General features: G+C 42.5%; 1 protein-coding gene across 5 annotated transcripts in view; it reads right to left on the bottom strand.

Moving 5' to 3' along the window:
* Positions 1-15,333, bottom strand: part of CELF2 (CUGBP Elav-like family member 2) — a 374,910-nt gene that overhangs the window by 97,169 nt on the left and 262,408 nt on the right. For all 5 annotated transcript variants that reach the window (XM_075024683.1, XM_075024684.1, XM_075024685.1 and 2 more), the window contains one exon: positions 4,084-4,166. In XM_075024683.1, the coding sequence (XP_074880784.1) occupies positions 4,084-4,166 (83 nt within the window). The remainder of the gene's footprint in view (positions 1-4,083; positions 4,167-15,333) is intronic.

Here is a 15,333-nt window from a genome sequence, read left to right as displayed (position 1 = left end):
GTATTAAATTGTCTTTATCTCAACCCATGAATTTTACTTTTTTTTTCGGATTCTCTCCCCAATCCCACTGGAGGGTGGGGAGTGAGCGAGTGGTGTTTAGCTGCCTGCCGGGTTAAACCATGACAATTTACAAGACATAAAAGCTACTTGTGATGCCAGCACCAAGTAAACAGAAGAGAACTGTCCTATTTCATTGCTAAGTATCATATATATCAATATGCCTGTATTTCTCCAACACTTTATATCTTCTCTGCCTAGTAGCAATCCTACCATAACAAGTGATATCTGAATACATTCTGGAGGAAAGATAAAAGCTCCATTATATGACAAGGAATATTATGACTAACAGAGAGATTATACTAATCATGAGTAAAAAGAAGATGTTTGATCCTACTTATGCTGAAAGTTTTTAAAAATTAAAAAAAATCTTTTAAATGAATTTTATCCTCAGGAAAATGATTAAAACCAGAAAAGCCTTGAGATGTCAGCTGGTGACATGTTTTTCTTCTTTATCTTTCTTTTTTGTTGTTGTTGCTGTGAAAAAAAAATCTGAAAGAATACAGCAAAGTGCATCATTAACTTCTTATTAATTTTATAATACAAAGGCAATTCAGTTAAAATAGTGGTGCTGCAACTTTAAATTACAGAACTAGCTTGGTATTTAATGAGAGATTTAGCACAGCGGGGTTTCTGTTAAATTAAGTTGTGCCTTCACATCACAGTGGGAAAACAGGTGTATATTGGTTTAGAATTATGGAAATGTTGACTAATTCCAAGGCTTGTAATCAAACAGCAAGGCACCCTGCAATATTTTCTTCCAAGATTCTGCATTAATCATTTATGTCTGGTCTTATTTTCTTCATGTCCACTAAAAGGGTGCAGCTCAAAGGAGCAGATAAAGCGCTCGTGTTTTCATGTCTCTGTAAGGATGAGGGCCACGCAAAAAGCAGATATAGAAACAGAGCACTGCAGGCTTTGCTCAAATACCTACCTAAATTAAACTGAACATGCAGTCTTGGAAGGGGGATAAATTGCACATAAAACCTCACTCTGTTGACTGATCCCAAACCTGCTTACCGAGCCACATGGAGCAGGTCTGCATTTAAGAAATGAAGAGCCTAAGCCCAGAAATGATCTGGCCTCTATCATTTAATGAACATAGAGGTATTCCCCTCCATGCTTCTGCAGCAGCGCGGGATATACCTGCGCACAGGTAAAACACAGGCAAGTTCCAACCGCCACAGCATCCCTGCAGGCCTCTGCTCCTGCATCTGCCATCATTCCTTACCTTACACTAATAAATCACCTGCCTTTGCCTCGGCTTTTCTTCCTGGGCTATTTAAGGATGTCTCTTATCTGACGCATGGCAGTATTACAGTAAAAGCGGAAGGCATGGATTCTTTTGTTTCCAGGAGACACCTTATTACTGAACCTCCTACATACCATATCTCATTTACTGGAAGCAAGCTGACACTTGATGCCCAAATGAACCTGATCCAAATTCATCCCTCGTTGTAACTCTGCCAGAAGATTGCTTCCATTTGCTCCGAGACTGTTTCACACACGGACCTATCCACTACTGGTTCCTGCCCATTCGGTGAAAGCTGCTCAGCGGGCAAGAGCTAACAACATGGAAATTGCTAAAATTCATATAAGGAGAATCCTGCTAACATGAAGTGTTTTCAGCACGTGTGCCACAACTTTAAAGCATGCTTAAATGAAGTTATTTTGGGAATACACAGATGCAGCACAACAGTATCACCATATATGCTGAATGTCAGCATACAGCACGTGCAAAATATAGAATCTGTTATATAATATACGCTGAATCATTCTCAAAGAGAAGTAACGGATCTGTATTTGAGTCGCTTCTGTGTATTAGAGGAGTCCCTTTAAGAAGTAGGTATAACAACTCATCTCAAAGTAAAATCTTAACACTATCTGGCAGCATCTGTCAATCTCTGGCAATATCAGGAATACTTTTAAAGCCTGGGCCCCAGAGTCACGGGAATGTAATTTTCACATCTCCTTAAAAGAAATGTTTGTATCCTCACAGTCAGGACAGAAAAATACACTTTGAAAAGGTAAGTTTTAAATGACAAAGAGCTAGAGATAGCATTAGAAATTTTTGAGCTTTACTTAAAAAAAAATCAAGAGGTACAGTAGTCTCTTTAACTGCTGCATGCTCGTTAGCTGTACAAAAGCGGAGGAGAAAATGATGCCCTGCTCAGGCAAGACGCGACGCAGAGCTCAGCCAGCTTTGCCACCTGTACATGGGGAGGTCAGGGAAGGAGTCTGCCCCTCCGAGTCACCCGCTGGGATAACCGAGATCTCTGAAAACACAGCAGCCAGCTCGCGGGGCTCAGGGAAGAACAGAGGAGCAAACAAAAGGACCCTCTCTGCTTCTAAGGGGAGGAATGTATAGATCTCGTGGTAGAGCTTCAGGGTAGGGTCCCACACCCTACCTGGACCCAGGGATGCTGGCTGGGCAGGGTGCTGCTCCAGCAGCTCGGGACCACCTCTGCTGGAGTGTCCATCCTACCTAGCCAGTCAGCACAGCCATTTGACTCAAAGCGTGTTGGAAAGCAATTACACAATGATTTGGGTTAAGTGCAACATCAGCTGGATTGCATTAGAGAGCATTCGTTTAAAGGCTCAGCATTTTATGGCAGCGGGGATGGGAACCAACAACTGAGGTTGTAGAGCTAGAGAATGCTGAGATTCAACCTGAGCGCCGAAGGGGTCTCAAAGGGAATCATCCCTCAGAGCCTTCCTTTCTCTCTAAGGATGGCACATCTATCCTCTACACCCTCAAAAGCTGAGCCTGCCACTGGGAGGCTTGTAAGGTCTTGACACTGTCCCTTGCAAAGGCCAGTTGCTGGAAAATATCACTCGAATCTGAAGGGCCGCAATTTTTCTTCTATTTTCCTGCAGCTGGCCTACTTCTGCAGATTTCCTACCGCCTCGTCCAGCACTTTAACTTGCAAATGACAGAGGACTCCGTTTTTAGCAGGACTCACAGGTAACTATCCAACATACTTCTCTACATTGGTCATTTCCATGACAGGTGAGGTGGCTTCCCTAGCAGGAGTTGCATAAAGTGATCTGGCCACATGTGAATTTTTCAGACACATAGTGTCTGGTTTCATATATAGCATGTAAGAATTAAAGGAGATGTTGGCCATATAACTGTTGGTCCAGTCAATGTTCTATTTATTTACACAGTACTGTATATATTTATTTATTTTTCTGTCTGTAAACGTACACTCCGACCATATACTTGAACACTTCCCCTACATCAAGAGGGAATATACCTCCATCCTTTATATTTTTCCTTTCCCTTTCCAAAAGTATTTGGCCACATTCAGCAGAAGAAATGAAAACATTAGCACAAGAAGATTTCAGAGTTAAATCATGCAATTACCAATGATATACTTCTCTCGAGCCGTGTAACTTAAATCTGAACTACCATAGGATAACACAAGCTGCAGTTTGTACAACACAACCACAACTGTTTCAACCACCGGTGTGAGGTATCAGTGAGAACAGGTTGCTGAGGAGAGGTGGTGGCAGGGAACAGGATGATACTGTGCAAGCAGTTACGTGCTACCACGCTCTACAGCACCCTGGTGTGCAGCCACCGCACCAATGCAGTCAGGTTGTTTAGAAACCATGTGGATAAAGGCTGCATTTAACAAAGTTGGCTGTATTTTGTCTTTTCCTCTTCTCTCCCTTGTCAAACTAGAAGCCCCAGTGGTACAGTGGTTTTTTTGCCATATGTTTTTTTCTCCCTCCCTCCCCCTTAAATAAAAAAAAATAATTGAATCTACATCGCACTTCAGTAACTGCCTCTAGTCAGCAGGAATCAGCGCTGTTTCCAGCCAAGGGACTTTCTACAGAAGAGCAACTGCCTTTTGAGATGATGCCATTGCTACAGGACTGGCACCGTTACAGGACAAACCATCAGGTTAGCCACCCTCCCTTGAAGAGATCAAGGTCATTTGGGGCATCAAGCAGCATCTGAGCAAAAGGGCTATTTTTCTGGCGATAAAATAATTAGGATCAAAAAGTAAATGTACTCACCCCAGGTAAAGTTTTAATATTGTGCAGTGCATTCTGTGCCTCAAGAGCAGCTTTTCTTGTATAAAATGTTACGAAACAACAACCTATAGAGAGAAATGAAAAGCTTTCAGAAATTAGTGAGTATGATTTGTGAGAGTACAATAGGGAGGGAGAAAAAACAGTGGTTGAACAACACATCATGAAAGCTGGAAATGTGAATTATCATGAGGCTGCCTGAATAACATGAATAAAAGAAAGCTTGTATGGTTTAAAATAAAAAATCACCCCCTGTGCATTGCCTTTACAGCACACCTACATTGTTAGTGAACTGTAATCACTTAGAAATTAAGTTAACCAAAATCCAATTGGCTTTGTACAGTGTAAATAAGGTTATATTTTTCTGAAGGCTCCCCATTACACTTTGAATATAAGCAACATGGCAAGCTCAAGCAGCAGGAATTCATTGTTGCATCCCAGGCAGAAAACCAGGTTAAAGCAGGACCTTATTTAAAGGGCCTTACATATCAGAGCTAAGGTTTGTTCACCCCTATTTGAAACCAGGTAGGACTGGATGTAGGACACTCATCTCAGTTGCAAGAATGAAAATTAAGCTACAGGAGAATTTGCCACTGGTGGGGTTGTGGAGGCTGCTGATGGTTGGCAGCATTAAGTGAGGCTCTCTTCACCCTGAATCTGCCTAACCTTCAGTAAAGCAGACAGTTTTAGTTGCCTTAATCCTATGGTTTTCCCTTTGGCAGCATGGTCCAACCGGGTGGTCTGTGGGACCAAACACAGGCTGTTGCCACTTTCTCCGCTGCAAACATTTAAAGTAACTCTTCCCACAGCACACGCAACCCAGGCAGCTCAACACCAGCCCCAGGGTGAGGTCAGGGCTCACAGGTAGATCCTCAGTGAAGAGCTGTAACACGACAGACGTGGGACAAAGAAACAAGGACCAGGATTTGACTTGCTGCAATCTGTAATGTCCTGCAGCAATGCAGTCTGCTCCTAGGCACGCATGGGGCACGCGTGAAGACCTTACTGCGGGAGGACCTTGCATCCACGTTGCAGGTGGGATGCTCAATGCAGTATCTCAGCTTGTGACTTCGACTTTACTTCCAGCAGGAGGGCAGCCACTTTGAGAGCATCACTCGGACACTTATGTGCATAACACAAGATAGCAGGTACAGACACAAGGAAAATTCACACTTAAATAGCTCCCACCCAGCACAGTAAATCAGTGATGTAAAAACACCCTTAGAGACTAAACTGTTGCTACTCTGTCCACAGGGGAAATACGGTGGGGCTGAATGCAGCCCTTGTCCTGCAGACATGGGCAGCCCCTGCTTTGGAGCCATCTCACATTATGAAGAGACCCCAAAACTCCTATAGAGCTCTGTGGCTGCAGATGGGGTGCTCTGTGACCCAGCTGCTACAGGGAGAGGGAAAATGTGCTGGGTAATGCTGATTGGGAGGCAGAAGTGGCTGCTGAAGTAAAAACCTACTTCGTATCAAACCAGGTGATGCAGATTTTACCAATGAATCAGAAAAACAATCCTATTCTCTTAATCACAGACAGTGATTTGTTGCAGCTCCAAAGAAATATCAAAACCAAACGGTAAATAGAAGAAACGCCAGCTCTCAAGCCTCAGTGTTCCCTCGGAGCATGACACAGATAAAATAATCTGTCCTTTCAGCGGTGAGCAAAGATGTTGCTTGCATCGGCTCCTTAACGTTGACCAAGGTGAAACATCACATCTCACCTGATATGCCCACTTTTGTTCAACCTCACAGCATCCCCACAACGGCACAGGAGACCTAGGAGAAAGCGTGCACAGGAGAACACAGCTAGCAAACATTTTAAGGAACCGTGTGGAGGTGGCCCATACCACACCTTGGAAGGAAGGGCTGAATCCAGAACGTCCCCTCCGCTGCCTCTCGCTTGGCTCAAGCTGTGCATTGCACTGTGAACACTCCCTCCGGCTTTGCAGCCGGGCCAGCGACGACCATTACCTTTATAACAAGCAAAGGTAATCATGTATTCCCAGCTGGCATACAGCGAGTTTATCCCTAACGCAGAAAAGCCCTTGCAGGCAATACAATACACGGGCAGGCAGGTAATGCAGACTTAACACAGCTGAGAGAAACATTTTTCATACTGCCAACAGGTTCCTTAAAATTTCACAGTTTACAATAGAGATGGTTTAGTAATTATTTCAGTGAGCCGAACATTGTTCAGCAGGGATGAGTATTACAGACAGCCACAGCCTGTTAAGGTTTGTGCTTCCTGTGAGTGTTTCTAAATCTTCTGTTCCACTGGAAAATTCTGCAAATTTAAATTATTTTACTGCAGAATGAAAATGGGAAACAAATCCGAGTTTTTGACATTTAACAGCGTGACTTTGAGAAAACACTGCGACATTTTTCTATCCCGCCAGCCAGCTCCAAAGTCTATCTTCTATTGTTTCTTCATTTGGTTTATTAGCTTTTTAATATAAAGCTTTTTAACCAGGAGAGAGGAGTCAGAAGGGAAAATATCAAGCAGTAGTCATGACTTTGCAATTGCGATGTCCTTTACCATGGGTCCGAAGAGTTTCATTTTAGATTTCAGCTCTGTGGGTTTATTCCGATAAGGAGAAGTTTGAAATCTATTGGTTTATCATTCTTGGCACTGCTTGAAAGAACTGCACTTGAAAGATGAATATGCTGTGAAATACCCTTTAACTAGTCATTTTTGTGAAGTAATAGCTCAGGAGAGAAAAATGTCTCTGTGAATGAGGACTGGGAGAAAACAGTAGCTTAATGGGAAACGTGCAGATGTTTCAGGCAGGTCATTGGACCCTGACAGAAGTGGAGACTTCTAAGCTCACAGACTGATACATCTGAAAATACACATGGATAAAATCTTTCTCCGGACTCATTTTGCTCATATCTTCTTAAAAAATCACAACAAATCAAGAGATGATTTGCTGTGGTTTGAGGAGACCACGGGCACCAGTTGTGGACACCTGATTTTGAAGCTATCTGCTGAAGAGGTCAGGCCTGGACTAAAAAAAGGAAATAAGAAAACATGCAAGAACAGAAAAGGCAAAAGTGCACACGGTCCTGAAGGAAACACTACAGCTCAGGCTATGGACTTTCCAAAGATGCTCGCTGCCAACTTACACAAAACACTGCAGCTCCAACGGGCCGGCTTTGAGGATGCCTCCAGTGTAAAAATCCCTTTGGCTCAGTACTACATCCCATAGCAGAAAGTACCAAATTCAGTCCTTCCTGCAGCAATATTGGAAGGGAAGATGCCTGTGCTTTAGGACTGGTAGCTGGCCCCTGCTGAGAGACGACTAGGAAACAGCTGTCCTTCCTCCATTTTCCCTAAGAAAACGTAGTATTTCCAAAGACAAATCAGTAATACCAGCGGAAAAGAAAAATTACGTTTCCTACTAAGAGAAAAAAAAACAAACCCAACCCTCCTCTCTCCAGCCCCCTGCACACATAATTTTGGCTTCATCACTAACAAACTTGACAGCAGCTTGAACGACAACTAAGCTTTTCTGACATGCAAATAACTCAAAGCCTGACAGTGATAACCTGCTCCCCTCCCAGTCAGGACAACTTAAAAGGTGAATTGGTTTGTGGACAAGGTTCTGCCGATCCTGAACAGCCTGAAATACAGCTCAGTTTAACTCTGTGTGGGTTAGTATCTTCTCGACCAAAGGAACAGGAGCTTGTGCTGCCAGTCAGTGCCTCCAAAGCAACAAATCTCCTGCGTTTTGGTAAGCTGGTTGTGCTCTACTTGGAACCGTATTTACTACAGTGTAAGACATTTCTTCTTTGTACGTAGAAAAAATACTGAATGAATCATGCGGATCCCTACAGTCCCTTAAGGACATCGGCAACAACTTCATGGCTATCCTGCCAGATGCTTGAACAGACTGAATAAAACCTGCCACCCTATGCTGCACAGTGTCTAATAGCAACAAATGGGATGCCTGAGAAACAAAGGCAGAAACCAGCCCTACTTCTCAAAGCATCTGACGAGAAAACGCTGCAGTGTGTACACTACAATGCTCAACTTCAACACCTCATTAAAAACAGGGAAAAGATCTCTTATTTCAGGTTGTTTTCTCTCTCTCTTTTTTTTTTCCTTTTTCTTTTTTTCAAAGGAAATTTAGTGCCAGAAAAAGACCTCAAGGTCCTAGCCATTGGGAGAGAGTTGACACATTCAATTCTCCATGACACATTCAATTCACAAGCCCCTGCTCAGGCTGCCAAGGGCACCAATTAGCACCAGTGGTGGAGATTTTATTTATTTAATTTCCACAGAAACCTGTTTAGCAAGACACCAACAGGGGCAAACAGCCTTGTGTATTGGCTAGAAACAGCTTTACTTGAGTCACTGTCAAAGATGGCAGCAACGGATTACATGGGGATCATGCAGGCATGGCTTCACTAAAGCAACCATTTAAAGTTAGGGATTGGAAAAAAAAGAGCAAATAGAGCAAATGGTGAGGACTCTTATACCACCGTACCCATGAATTTCTGCTGACAGCGAACCTGGGTTTCTGGAGGGCATTTGCGCGTTCTGGAATTGCGACAAATTGCAGTTTTCACCATGAAACTTCAAAAAATGCCATTCCTCTTATGAGCACGAGGATTTTTTCAAAGAGCTGTTCATGGTCTCCTGCAATGGGACTTCTCCTCCCATGCGACTTCTGCTCTACAACCCGAATTAGTCACCTGTGAAACCCTTGCCCCCATCCACCCAGCAGTGCAGACACAGCTTTGTTAGGCTGTAAGATACAGCCATATGACATCGCTAGGAGCTCCATCATGTCATTATTTTTATCGCTTTCTCCCAATTCAAACACAGACTAATTACTCTGTGAGAGCTGTTTACATCCCTAATTTTGAACAACTAACAAAAGGAAGCTCTCCTCCACTTGGAGATGTGGCTTACACGGTCCTCGCTGGCGTTTAACGGCACTGGGATCTGTGTAAGAGGCTTAATCTCTCAGCCAGGATTTCATGCTTGAATGAATACGGCAACCTCCATCTTGCTTCAGGTGCGAAAAAGTCTCTTACAGCTCCCTAAACTGACTGTACGGTTCCTAGGTTAAAGTTACCAGGAATTATGCACGTGCATCAATATGAGACAATAACCCTTGGACGTGGACAGGAATTAAAACACGTTGTTCTACAAGATGCTCTGAGGTTTTGATTTGCTTGAAGAAAAATGTGCTGCAGTTTCCCAGGCCTGAAAACTTAACTTTTGGGAATTAAAAGAGAACAGATATAGGAGAAAAAAAAAACCCTTATATTCGTTGGTCTGATTCATGAGTTTCTATAGTTTTCAACTGTCAAAATTTGTCAGTTTGGATCTCTCCTGCGTTGTGCATATTATCACCTGCTGCCAGTATCTGAACCCTAACCATAGGGTATAGAAATACAAGAGCTTATCAGTGCGCCTGCAAAGCCTGCAACAACTTAAAAGTATGAAATTTGCTTTACCTTCTAGACTAATAAAATAAACACTTCAAAACAGCTATAATGATTATCTGATGATTGAACTCTGTATTCTTTTAGCAAGTAATGGAATCCTGGCAGACAAATTCAATTCAAAATACATTCACATTCAGGACATCAACAAAGTCATCATGTTGTGAATTGAAAATTCCTTTAAAGGCTGCGTTTGAATTCTAAGGGGCTGACAGATCAAGGGACTGAAGGCCCTGGAAGGCTAAATGAGTGAAGTCCCGCTATGTTTCTTTCTTTCTGTGAATGAAGCTCACTTTTGTGTGTGCATTTGCAACCAGAACAGGTGCTGGCTTCATACAAGCTTGGAATCTCAATGGGGACAGTAGTTTCTTGTCAATCCTGCACAGTTCAAGCCAGTTTAAGTTAAGGAGGATTTCTTCTTTTTTTCCCCTCCAAATGTTCCTCTCCTGATTTCCACATTCACTCTTCCACTATCAACATTAAAACATTAAACTGCTATTTAACAGGGCTGCCTTTTAAAGGGGTGTCCTGGTTTCGGCTGGGATAGACTTAATTTTCTTCCTAGTAGCTGGTACAGTGCTGTATTTTAGATTTAGTGTGAGAATAATGTTGATAACACGCTGATGTTTTAGTTGTTGCTAAGTAGTGCTTATCCTAAGTCATGGATTTTTCAGTTTCCCATGCTCTGCCAGCGAGCAGGCACACACATAAGAAGCTGGGAGGGATCATGGCCAGGACAGCTGACCCAAACTAGCCAAAGGATATTCCATGCCATAGGACGTCATGGTCAGTATATGAACTGGGGGGAGTTGGTCCAGGAGGGGCAGATCGCTGCTCTGGGACTGGCTGGGCATCGGTCAGCGAGTGGTGAGCAATTGCATTGTGCATCACTTGTTTTTCTTGGGTTTTATTTCTCTCTCTTTTTGTTATCCTCCTCCTCCTCCTCATTATGATATTATTATTATTATTATTATCATCATTGTTATTATATTATTTTCTCTCAATTATTAAACTGTTCTTATCTCATACTATGAGTTTTACTTTTTTTCCCCAGTTCTCCTGCCCATCCCACTGGGGTGGGAGGAGGTGAGCGAGTGGCTACGTGGTGCTTAGTTGCTGGCAGGGGTTAAACCACGACAAAGGGTCTCTGGCATTCCAGCTGTTCACCTGAACGCTGAAATACGTGCTCCATAAATCATAAACAGCTGCCTGAACAGTGTGATTTGCAACCAAACCCGCCACGACCTACACTGTCATTTTCCAAAATGCAATGAAGACATCAAAAATTCTCTTCCACTAAAACCACTGAAAAGACCTATTGCTACAGGAGTTCAGGTGTGTGATTGGGCAACAAGCTCTTCCACATTCCTTAAATTTGGTGAAAAGCAATGGGAGCCTTGTCCAGCATTTTTAGTGCAATTAGCTAACCCGCATGGAAGACACCAGTCTAGTATTAGGAGACGTGTTTCAAGTCTTAGAGATTTTGGTTGGGTGATTCCATACAAAACCAGAGAAAAACACGAACTGCCTGAATAGCAAATACAGACATTCCTGACAAAGGAAAGCAAAAAACGTTTCCAGAAATAAAAATCCAACTATTTCTGTAATTCTACTGAACACAAAAAGAAGGTGGCTAAGGCAGGGATGCATTTTGATTCCAACCTGCACCGTCTTCTTTCTCTATTGTATATGGAGTCACTCGAGAGTACGATGGCAATGATTCACTCCCGAAGCAATCCCTGATAGAATTGCCATATACAGCAGAAATCAACCTTTAACAATGCCGCCTCCCAATTAGCTCAGGTTTGCTAATAGTTTGATATAATTGGCACCCTGATGGAAACCGTATTACCAATCTTGTCACCAGCTAGGAAACCGCATCACCACTCTAATGACAGCACATATTATAGCTATGCCACTTCTAATATTAATACATTAGCTGAATGTAGGCAGGGGCTCATATGTGAGAAGGATTCACAACCGGGATGTGCCAAATTCCACCCTGTGCTCTATTTTTCCTCCCGGTTATAACATCCAGGGCGGCAATGCACCAGCCCCAGCGTGCCCCGAACCGCCCCTATCCCATTAAAGCACAAATGCTCCAGGCCGGTAACAGCCCTGTAAATGGCCAGTGAAAAATGATCCCATGGAGCTCAATTTTTTCTCTCCATGCCTTGCAAGTTATGACGGCCTTTCTGTTAATTGGCCACAAGTCCTAGTTTGCTGTCAGCCTTCAGCTGCACCGGGGAGCTCTTTTGGAGGAGTCGCACTCTGTCATTCCTGTACCCTTGTGAATACAAATGCTCTCTGTAAATGTCCTCTGCCTACAAAATGGAAGTGGGTTTTTTTTCCCCCTTTTTTTTTTTTTTTGACCTAGATTAAATCTGCTGCATTTTCAAGCCTTTTGGGAAAGCAACTAAGAACTAATATGCACCGGTTCGTGTGCCACAACACTTCCCTACCCATTATTATGTAAATTTTGACTAAAGTGCGACACAGATAGAAAAGATATCAAGGGCAAAATTGCCAGAATCTGCTTTTCTTGCTCTCTGAAATAAGCCACTTAGATTAAACAGTTTTAAATGGCTAATAGCTGTAAAAGTATCTGAAGAATTTCAATGTACATTTTTTCATATAGGACAATGGCAGCTTTTGCAAATTCCTGAACTCTCCTGCTGACTGCATAATGACCGGGAAGTGAATGGCCAGCACGCTGGTACTCTGGTTTACTTTTGAAGAAAGGGGCCAACTTCCACATCTGCAGCTTGGCAATACTCACTCGATATTTGTGGTAGATGGAGATAGAGGAGGAAAAAAAATGCAGAATGAGATTATATACATGGTGGCAGGGTAAATAAATACATACAAATGAGGTTTATAGCATCAAGGCAATTTCATGTCATTACTAACTAATCTGTCCCTAAAGAAACCACCACTGCATGCTGGGATGTAAGCTGAGCTGTAATGGTCTGGGCTGACTAGTGGATGAGACACGTCCAAACAAACTCAGAAAATGCTGTGAAGATATAGGTGAGCAGTCGGTGGCATTGGACCCGTACATCGGTACTGCGTCAGCACCCTGATCTGCAGGTTGAACACTGGCCTGGCCTGGGGTGTTCCTCCTCTGCCAACCCCTCCAAGCACCCACCCGGTGTAAATCCCTTGGGAGAGTCATTGCTTTCCCAGCCCTGTGAGATGGAAGGCCGTCAGTCAATCAACAGCAGCGAGAAAATCAAAGCGGCTGCTCAGCGTGTCTTGTCGAGTTCATGTTTGGTCCGTTCACATTTCTATATCTCAGGGGTAGAGAGTAATTGGGATCTTACACATCAGTCCATATGGCTTACAGTAAAAATTGCCTGTCAGCTTTTGGAAAAAAAACCAACAAAAAACCTCAAGTAAGTAGGACAGCAGGGGGAGAGAGTGGGGAGATGGTATTCCAGTCTCTACCTCTGTGAGGGGTCTCCTATGAGAAGTCACTGTACTTCCCACCTGTCAAATACAGAAAAGAATATACACAAAATACAGGAGAAACAAATAATATTTTTTTTAATTGGAAATAATTCTAAACAAGGCCTGTCATTATGTATATACATTGTATCACAAAGAAATCTTGAATTTGGAGAGGACATCTAAATGAAACTACAACATAAATAATCACTTATTGCTTATGCTGCTTTCTCCTCATTTCCCCTTTACCATTTCTTTTTTCTTTTCCTTCTTATTCTCGCACTAATTCTCCTTAATCTTTAATTCACTTTCTTCTCCCCTCATACAAATCCTTACTCTTTTCTTCCTACCAGATGGTCATTGTTTCCTTTTTCCTTGGCCAGGTAACAATTACTGATTTGAGTTTACTGGCTTTGAAATGAATTAACATGTCCTCTGTGCCAGTTAACTCCTAAGTTTGTCCATCTGCTAAATGTGTCTTTGGATATAGTAGAGAAAGAGGGTTCAGAGCACAGATGCTAAAAAAAAAGGAAATGAAAAATTAAGATGTCCTCCCTTATTAATCCATTCTTACAGCAGAAATCTGGTCTGAGACTGTATTTCATTTCAAAAAGACTCTACAAAGATCATGTTTACATAAATTAAAGTAGGCAGGGACACATCTTTCCCTAATGACATTTCAGAAGCCCTACAGTCTCAACCCCCAATATTCACTAGTAGCAAATCAAACTTCCTAGCACACACATCTTATAGTCCTGAATTTCTTTCTGTTTTCTTTCACTTGAATGCTTGAGAAAGATCACTAAAGACTGGTTTTCCCCGATAAGACTTCCAGACCACTGCTCTGATGAAACCTCTAATTGCACTGCTACTCCTGAGAAACCACTCAAGTCCTAGTTCAACTAGGAGGCAACTCTAGTGAAAAATACTCAGAATAGCACAGCTTTACCATAAAATTATCCCTTGAAAGTCTTCAAATCTTTGACTTTGAGAGCTAATTGCAATTTATAAACCTACACTGTCACTATGAAAAACCTCTGTTCTGTATTGGAAATTATTCACTGGTTAAATGCCAATGGCATCCCGGGCTGCATCAGGCAGAGTGCTGCCAGCAGGTCAATGGATGTGATCCTTGCCCTCTGCTCAGCCCTGCTGAGACATACCTGGGGTGCTGGGTTCTGCTCTGGGCACAAAGAGACCGGGGACTCTCCATCCCTGGAGATACTCAAATCCTGCCCGGACACAGTCCTGAGCAACTTGCTGTAGGTGAGCCTGCTTTGAGCAGGGGTTGGATGAGATGAACCCCAGAGGTCCCTTCCAACCTCAGCCAGCCTGTGATTCTGTGAAATGGCGATGAAGAAATTTAAGTGGCTTCTCCACAACATCGCTGCTAACACAGCTTAACTTCCTCAGAAATATATTGTGAGTTTATTTAACGTTAGCAGACAGCATCAGTTAAATTACTGTTTTATTGTTGTACTCATCAGTTGGGAACCAGCTCTCATTCACTACCAAATTTCACACACGAGATGAGTTTTTTCATAGCAAGAACACAGGAATTAATTTTTTTTTTTTTTTTAGAAACAGAACCAGAGACATTAAAATCTCAGCATGGCCCATGTTGCCACAGACATGCAAGACAATAAGATTGTCTTGTGTCACACTTTTTTTTCAGAAATATATCAAGAAATTTATGAATTTAAAAGCTGGTATTATGATGCATTTTTTAAGTTACAGTTTATCCAGTCCTGTTGTATCTGCCATGATGAAGTTTTGTATAAATCCCATGCATTCCTTCAGTATTACAAGACCACCGATCCACCCATAGCCCTGACAGCTCTAAAAATCTGAGCTTGTGTCTTCTAAAGACAGTATAGGGAAAGCCAGATCTGGCAGTACAAAGAGACAAAAGGGGAAGAGGTCCAGGGAGAAGGAGTTATAAAAGGCGGCATGAAGTGGAAAGATTGCTATTGCTGACACTTAATGAAAACCCATTAAAAAAGAACAACAAAACCCCAACCCTGTCCCTTACCCAGAAACTTGGTAAGAACATGGTGTGTGTGTTGGTTTCAACACTTACCTGGAATTGGAAGACTTGGATACCATTTTTGCAAGAGAATCTAAAATCTGACCTTGGATAACTCATTTCTAGGAATAGGGTGTTGAAGTTCTTCTGAAAATAATGTTCAATGCCCATCTGAATCTTTCAATGCCTAAATGCTTTTGAACAATCTGGCCTTTTATCTCCCTGGGCCCTAGCTTCTCCTTGTAAAATGGAAAGAATAAAATGTCCTGAGCTCAAAGGAATACTGTGAAGAAACCATTAAA

Source organism: Buteo buteo, chromosome 4 (assembly GCF_964188355.1).
Source record: "Buteo buteo chromosome 4, bButBut1.hap1.1, whole genome shotgun sequence".
Taxonomy (NCBI): domain Eukaryota; kingdom Metazoa; phylum Chordata; class Aves; order Accipitriformes; family Accipitridae; genus Buteo; species Buteo buteo.
The sequence above is the reverse complement of the archived record's forward strand: the minus strand, read 5'-3'. Positions and strand labels throughout refer to the sequence as shown.